The sequence below is a fragment of the Polypterus senegalus genome, chromosome 18 (assembly GCF_016835505.1).
Source record: "Polypterus senegalus isolate Bchr_013 chromosome 18, ASM1683550v1, whole genome shotgun sequence".
In the NCBI taxonomy this organism is placed as follows: domain Eukaryota; kingdom Metazoa; phylum Chordata; class Cladistia; order Polypteriformes; family Polypteridae; genus Polypterus; species Polypterus senegalus.
Window position 1 is genome coordinate 58,248,001 of NC_053171.1, and position 8,958 is coordinate 58,256,958.

The 8,958-nt window shown below is 36.5% G+C and overlaps 1 protein-coding gene across 1 annotated transcript in view; it reads right to left on the reverse strand.

Moving 5' to 3' along the window:
* The window catches only part of si:cabz01074946.1 (natural killer cell receptor 2B4), a 38,321-nt gene extending 30,532 nt beyond the window's left edge, over positions 1-7,789 (reverse strand). Inside the window, exon 1 of the mRNA XM_039741827.1 lies at positions 7,720-7,789. Within this exon, the coding sequence (XP_039597761.1) occupies positions 7,720-7,771 (52 nt within the window). The 5' untranslated portion in view covers positions 7,772-7,789. The remainder of the gene's footprint in view (positions 1-7,719) is intronic.
* Positions 7,790-8,958: the final 1,169 nt, after the last annotated feature.

Here is an 8,958-nt window from a genome sequence, read left to right on the forward strand (position 1 = left end):
TTAGAACAGATGTGGCAAGGTCTAGGGAGGTGGACTAGGATAAGGTTTTAAGTGTGGAGGCAGACAGATTTACAAATGTTTATATATAATGTAGGACAGGTACATTCCCAAAATCTGGAATAAGTAGGAAATTTTGAATAAAACACAGTGAGTTAATAAGGAGTTGAAAAAAAAGCTACAAATAAACAACTGTATAAATTGCATAGGATTAATAACTCTAATATGAATCATAGGGTGTATGACAGCATGAAGGCAACAATTTAGAAGGATACTGGGGAAGCTAAAAGGCAGTTAGACAGTAACAGAGCAGATACGTAGGGAGACGACCCAACAAGGTTCAATATTTTAGTGGTAAAAGAACAGTCAAGAAGGAGATGAAGTGTATAAGGAATAGTAAAGGGGAATTAAAATACAGACAGTGAAATCGCAGATGTTCTAAACTTGCATTTTTCCAAAGTTTTCACATGTGAGGAAGTGGATAATCTCCCAGTGGTAACAGAAAATATCAAGGAGGTACTGAGTGATTTGGAAAATGTAGAAAGACTGTTTAGATTAAATTGGCTGAAACCTAAGAAATCACCAAAGTTATTGTCAAGGTAGACTTTACTCTCCAAGATGGAAATTTGTTTTCAGCAGGAAAGTAGAAAAACAGAAGACATTGTTACAGAGATGCAATAGATAAACACCTGATGATACTGAATAAACACTCACTCAAGATTAGTACAAAGAAGAATAATTGCTTTCAACAGTACACAAAACAATGATACAGAATTTAATATTTAGCAGAATCCCTAAATGTAACAGAATTTAAAATGCTTATAGCTCTAGGAATAAAGTGGTGTGCTGGGGTGGCAGCATAAAGATGAAAGACGCCTCACGCCTGGTTAAGAAGGCAAGGCTCTATTGTAGGATTAAAGTTGGACAGTTTAACATCTGTGGCAGAGCGGTGTTTTTCAGCGTGTCGGGCATTAAGCAAATTCCTGTCAATCATAAAGAATCCACTGCATCCACTGAACAGTGTCATCTCCAGGCAGAGGTGTAGTAGCTTCAGTGACAGACTTTATATTTTTAGTCACTGTCCTGCTCCACTGACAGACTGAGAAGGGTAGATCGCACATGACAAGAACAGGCATTTTTCCTCAAAAGGATCATTCAAAGTGAAGTATATGACATTATTTATCTTGACTTTCAGAAAGCATTTGATATGGTGCCACATGACAGGTTGGGCATCAAACTAAAAGAAGTGGGAGTTCAGGGTGTGGTGTGTAGATGGGTGCCGAATTGTCTCAGACACAGGAAGCAGAGGGTGATGTTGCAAGGAACCTTATCTATAATTGGCTAAGAGTGGTACTCCACAGGGGTCTGTATACATAAATGATTAGGAAAGGAATTTAAATAACATGCTAGTTAAGTTTGCAGATAATACCACGCTAGGTGGATTTGCAGATAATCTCGATTCAGGTGAATCATCACAGTGGGACTTGGAGAGCATACAGGCTTTGGCAGATTTGTGGCAGAAGAAATTTAAGTAAATTCAAAGCATTACACGTAGTAAGGAAAATGTTACATTTGAAAACATAATGGAAGGTCAGAAAATAGAAAGTTCACCTTATGGAAGGGATTTAGGAGACATAGTGGACTCAACACTATCATTACAACAACAGAATACTAGGTTATATATCACGATATGTGGAGTAAACATCAAAGGAGGTTATGCTTAAGCTTTGTAATGCATTGGAAAGCTGAGTAACATCAGGAGAACCGTGTAAGAATTTTTTGAGTATTGTTGTATTTGTTATATTTGTTGGATTTTCTGTTTTTCTTGATTTATTTTAATTCTTTCCCAGATTGTGTCTTCTGGATTATGGATTTAGACATGTTTGCTTAAGAGTACCTTCAGGCAATTCCTTGTTGCTTATTTTGCCCTTTTGATGATATTAGAGATAACATAGTATATCTCCCCAACACTGCAGAACCTCCAAAGCCCTGGTACTCCGTTATAAACAAATTAAATGCTTTCACCAGGATAGATTTACCTGAATTACATAGTATAATCTCTCAACTGAAACCCTCCACCTGCGTCCTTGATCCAATACCAACCAGGTTTTTCAAAGAAATATCAGGCGTGCTAATTGACAATATTCTGGACATAGTTAATTCGTCATTAGATACGGGGTCTTTCCAGACTGTCTTAAGACTGCTGTAGTTAAACCCCTGCTCAAGAAAAATAATCTTGACCCCTCTGCCTTTGAAAATTTTAGACCCATTTCTAACCTGCCCTTCTTAAGTAAAATTCTAGAGAAGGCAGTCATTATGCAGTTAAATGACCACCTAAATAAACATGCTATTCTTGATACATTTCAGTCAGGCTTCAGAACAAATCACAGTACAGAAACTGCACTTGTTAAAGTAGTAAATGACTTGCGGGTAAATGCAGACAGAGGCCATTTATCTGTTCTCATCCTCTTAGATCTGAGTGCTGCATTTGACACCATTGATCATAATATTCTTAGAAATCGCCTTAGTCAATGGGTGGGCCTCTCTGGCAGTGTCTTAAATTGGTTTGAATCCTACCTGGCAGGAGAAAATTCTTTGTGAGTTGTGGTAATCAAATCTCAAAGACACATGATATCCGATATGGTGTTCCACAAGGCTCTATCCTGGGTCCGCTGCTTTTCTCAATCTATATGCTTCCGTTAGGTCAGATTATCTCAGGGCACAACGTGAGCTACCACAGCTATGCTGATGACACACAGCTGTACTTATCAATAGCACCTGATGACTCCGACTCTTTCGATACACTAACACAATGTCTTACTGGTATTTCTGAATGGATGAATAGTAATTTTCTCAAACTAAATAAAGAGAAAACTGAAATTTTAGTAATTGGCAATAATGGATTCAGTGAGGTTATCAGAAATAAACTTGATGCACTAGGATTAAAAGTTAAGACGGAAGTAAAAAATTTAGGGGTAACCGTTGACTGTAATCTGAATTTTAAATCGCATATTCATCAGACGACTAGGGCAGCATTTCTTCACTTAAGAAACATAGCTAAAGTTAGACCTCTTATATCATTGAAAGATGCTGAGAAATTAATTCACGCTTTTGTTTTCAGTAGACTAGATTACTGTAACGCACTCCTCTCAGGACTACCCAAAAAGACATAAATCATTTGCAACGAGTGCAGAATGCAGCTGCTAGAATCCTAACTGGGAAAAGAAAATCCAACACATTTCTCCAGTTTTGATGTCACTACACTGGTTGCCTGTGTCATTCAGGATTGACTTTAAAATACTGCTTATGGTTTATAAAGCCTTAAATAATCTCGCTCCATCTTATATATCGGAATGCCTGACGCGTTATATTCCAAATCGTAACCTTAGATCTTCAAATGAGTGTCTCCTTATAATTCCAAAAGCTAAACTTAAAAGAAGTGGTGAGGCGGCCTTCTGCTGTTATGCACCCAAAATCTGGAATAGCCTGCCAATAGGAATTCGCCAGGCAAATACAGTAGAGCACTTTAAAACACTGCTGAAAACACATTACTTTAACATGGCCTTTTATAACTTCACTTTAACTTAATACTGATACTCTGTATGTTCAATTCTTCATAATAACTATTCACAGTGGCTCCAAAATCCATACTGACCCCTACTCTCTCTTCTCTTTGTTTTTCCGGTTTCTTTGTGGTGGTGGCCTGCGCCACCACCACCTACTCAAAGCATCATGATGCACCAACATTGATGGACTGAAAGCCAGAAGTCTACGTGACCATCATCATCAGGTCCTTCCATGAAAACCCTAAATACAAAGAGGACTGTTTGACTTATGTTAGGTAGATTGCCCAGAGGGGACTGGGCGGTCTCTTGGTCTGGAACCCCTACAGATTTTATTTTTTTCTCCAGCCTTTGGAGTTTTTTTTTGTTTTTCTGTCCACCCTGGCCATCAGACCTTACTCTTATTCTATGTTAATTAATGTTGACTTATGTTTATCTTTTATTGTGTCTTCTATTTCTCTATTCATTTTGTAAAGCACTTTGAGCTACATTTTTTTGCATGAATATGTGCTATATAAATAAATGTTGATTGATTTGATCATTTTGCTTGTTTTTTCCTATTCTTTCTAATAAATCCTTCATTTTTAAAGATTCTTTGTTTTTTTCTTTGTCTTTGAATTTTTACGGTTATCCTTCTTCTGAGGGGGCTTTTTGTCATATTTTTGTAACTGTTCTCTTTATTTTGCCAGTTCTCTTGTATACAGTAGTTGTATTTATGCCACTACCTGTCCCTTTATGTGAAGTACTAAACCTGACCTGTTCTCAACCCCCTCTCCCCTATCTCCTACTTTAAGCAATCCATAACTAACCTACTAATACACCTTCTCAAACCCTTCTGTTCACATGTCAGGAGTGGCCCCATCTCTTCCTGAAGAAGTCCCATTGTCTCGTAAATGTATGCCCCTCTATCATACACTTAGTCACAAGTTATCTGCAGAATGTCCCCAGAAGTAATTTCTAACCACAATGCATAATTATGTGCATTTAGTTTCATTTTCATTCAGTCATCAGTGCAACTGTATAGTCATTTTTACTAAGATCGCAGCATGCAGCAATTCAGTAGTCTTGTGCGGGATTAGTCATTAGTAAACTTTTTTCACACCATGTGGTTTTTCCTAGCTCTCTATGACACAGAAGATAACTGTTGTTTACTTGCCTGTTCTTTTAATAACCTCATGCTTACCAAGCCTCTGTGTGTTTGGCCTGTATGCAACAATGATCAATTAATTCCAACATGTTATAGCATCACCCACACAAAGATATGTGGAAATCTCAGATACAATGAAAAATAACATCTCAAATAGGTCTAAAACATTAACTTTTCTTTATTATATTTTTATACTTCTATATTATTCATCATGAATATATTTTATGTAAATAAAAATCCCATTGAGAGTGTATCTGAGGTGTTTACAAGTGAGCAAGTGGACAAACTCCCAGAGGTAAACGCGACTACTAAGGAGGTACTGAGGGATTTGGAAATTGTAGAGGGAGGAGTTCTGCTCAGATTAAATAAGATGGAATCAAACAAATCACCAAGACCAGATAATATTTATGCTTGTGTTATTAAGGAGGCTAGTGAGTACATATATAAACCCTTGACACATATTTTTAGGAAGTCACTGCACACTGGAGAGATTCTGAAGGACTGGAAAATGGCAAATATCATCCCATTATATAAAAAGGGTGACAGGGCAGATCCAAGCAACTATAGGCCAGTAAGCTTTACATGCATCACAGAAAAATTAATGGATGGAATCATTAAGGATAAGATTGAGCAACTCATGGCAAGGATAGGAGTTATTCTGAACAGTCAGCATGGGTTCAGAAGAGGGAGGTCATGTTTTACTAACATGCTGGAATTCTAAGAGGAGGCAACAAAAGGATACGATCAAAGTGGAGCATATGATATTATTTATCTGGACTTTCAGAAAGCATTCAATAAGGTGCCACATGAGAGGTTGGGCATCAAATTAAAAGAAGTGGGAGTTCAGGGTGATGGTGCAAGGAACCTCATCAGAACTGGCCAATGTTAAGAATAGTGTTCCACAGGGGTCAGTGCTAGGGCCGCTGCTTTTTTTAATATATCTAAATGATTTAGATAGGAATATAAGTAACAAGCTGCATAAGTTTGCAGAAGATACCAAGATAGGTGGATTAGCAGATAATTTGGAATCCATTATATCATTACAGAAGGAATTGGATAGCATACAGAATTGGGCAGATTTGTAGCAGTTGAAATTTAATGTCAGTAAATGTAAAGTATTACAAATAGGAAGTAAAAATGTTAGGTTTGAATACACAATGGGCGATCGGAAAATCAAGAGTACACCTTATGAGAAGGATTTAGCAGCCATAGTGGACTCTAAGCTATCAACTTCCCGACAGTGTTCAGAAGCCATTAAGTAGGCTAACAGAATGTTTGGATATATAGTACAAGTCCAAGGAGGTTCTGCTCAACCTTTATAATGCACTGGTGAGGCCTCATCTTGAGTACTGTGTGCAGTTTTGGTCTCCAGGCTACAAAAAGGACATAGCAGCACTAGAAAAGGTTTCCAGAAGAGCAACTAGGCTGATTCCAAGGTTACAGGTGTTAAATTATGAAAAAAGATTAAAAGAGCTGAGCCTATACAGTTTAAGCAAAAAAGGATCAAGAGGTGACATGACTGAAGTGTTTAAAATTATGAAGGGAATTAGTACAGTGGATCGAGACTGTTATTTTAAAATGAGTTCATCAAGAACACGGGGACACAGTTGGAAATTTGTTAAGGGTAAATTTTGCACAAACATTAGGATGTTTTTCTTTACACAAAGAACGATAGACACTTGAAATAAGCTACCAAGTAGTGTGGTAGACAGTAAGACATTAGGGACTTTGAAAACTTGACTTGATGTTTTCTTGGAAGAAATAAGTGGATAGGACTGGAGAGCTTTGTTGGGCTGAATGGCCTGTTCTCGTCTAGAGTGTTCTAATGTTCTAATGTCAAATTAGGAGGATGTGTGAAAGAAAAACAGGAAATGTGCTTATTGTGTAAAGGGGTCTGACATTTTACAAAAAAAAACTGGTACATTAAATGAGTGATGAACATTTTTTTTTCAACTTAGATCACAGTTAGGTTACACATGAAAGCAAATTGACTTTTCCTGCCCTAGATGACTGTGTTACCAGCAATTACCATACCACTAATGGCATCTTTACCCTAAACTGCTGCAGCTATATGGCTAAAGGACAGAGGACATGTGTATATTTCTTAAGGCACAGATTTTGCAATTTAATATAGCAAGTGATATCTATCCTTTTTACTATATGAAAAGCTAAGCCACTTGCCCCATCTTTGCCATCAATGCATCTGAATTAGGCTATTAGTGCTCAAGGAGATGAAAACATCTCTCCAGCAGCACTGGCCATAAGGCAAGAAACATGACAGCAGCACATTGTGACAAATGTTCTCATTTTCAGTTCTCCTTACACATACTAAAATAACTCTTGACATTTTCTGAATGTCCTATGGTTTTTAACTTGTTCTACTATAGTTTAAAACAGTCTTTTAAGACAAGATGTTTGTAATAAACCTGTATAAATGTTTATTTACAACTACATTACATTACAAAATGATTACATTTGTTTAATTGTTTACATCATTCTTACATATAATAATCCTACACAAATAATCTCAGTTGGGAGGGTTTTAGCCCACAGATATTAACTGCTAGAATATGAATGTTGTTTCTTTTGAATTACTTCAATATATTTTATCTGTGCTGTTTAAACAAAGACCTGGCAAAAGAAGCAATGCTAGCAGCTACAGTTTCCCTTTATGCTTTAGTCACACTAATAGAAATACACGAGTATTTTAAGCCTTTAGAACATTTGTACTTATTTTGTTATACAGTATTTTAAGCATATAATTATAATGATGAAATGTTTATGTGTTAATAACATTATGATTAGAGACCTAGCAAAACTAGTAAACTAGTACTTATTAAAAATATTTTTTAACCACAAGAAAGCCAAAACTTTATAAATATAATACAACAGTTTTAAAAAGTACTCTGCCCTCTAAGTGTTTTCACATTGTAAAAATGACTGATATTCTATGAGTAAATACCTCTCTGCATCCTCTGTTTTATTAGTTACAGAAAATTATTTCAAACTTACCACAAATAATGAGGAATGCCACCGTTGCTCTAAAACGTTTTAAACGCTGCATTTTGGGAAATGTGCTCTGCCTTATCTGTCGGAAACAGATATATGTGGTTTGGCGGGTGTGGCTTTCTTATTTTTCATTGGACTCTAGCTCTGGTTTAAGTTTTACTTTTTATTGTAGATTATGTGTTAATGAATTGGTTTGTTTTAAGTATATTTTATTTATTTTTCATGAAATGTCTTTTTTTTTTTGTTAATCGTTATCGTTCTTTTTACTGCTTTCTTTACTTCCTTCCTTTTTCATATGCAGGAAATGGACATTGCATTCAAATTGTTTAGGTGGCCTGCTGACAGGGTGTTTATGTACCTGTGTATAAAACTGTATTTGTTATAGAAACTCATTGAATAAGAGCGCTGTGAGTGGCTGAAAATTGTAAGACTGTAATGTAATATGCATTTTAAAAATTCATAGAAATTAACACATTTCTGTTACAAAGCCTTTAGAATAATTTTGAGACGTCTGGCACTGTTCTTGTATGGTTTAGTTAATACTTAGCTCTTGTTCGATGAGAACAGAAATAAGCACAAGGTTGAAATCAAATTGTTTGTCACTAAAAAGCACCTGTAGTATCTCCCATCCAACTACTACATTCTTGGGTTTTCTGAATCTTTAAATCTGTCTTGTCATCTTGTTGTGTGATGTCGAGAGTTTTAAAACAGTCCCACTTCAAAGGTCTTGCATGTGGATATGTCAGAGCTCAGCTGGAAGCTGGATCTAGTTGTTATGGTCTATGTTAGTAGGCTACAACTTCCATTAACAATGGCAGGCTATCAGTTGTTAAAACCAAAATTGTACAGCCAGACATCCTCTGCCTGTCCAGCAACATTCAAGAGAAAGTTGGAGAGCAGACTGTCCCGAGCGCTTGGTTTGTGAGGTTGTCTGGTGCCGTTCAAGGGTTACAATCATGGCTTTCAAGTTTGTGTATTCTTGCCTCTGGACCAGCTTGGCCAAGAAATCAACAACAACAATATTTATTTATATAGCACATTTTCATACAAATAATGTAGCTCAAAGTGCTTTACATGATGAAAAAAAGAGAAAAAAACCAAAGTAAGAATTAAAATAAGACAACACTAATTAACACAGAATAAGAGTAAGGTCTGATGGCCAGGGAGGACAGAAAAAACAAAAAAAAGAGAGAGAAAAAATAAAATCTACAGGGGTTCCAGGCCATGAGACCGCCCAGCCCC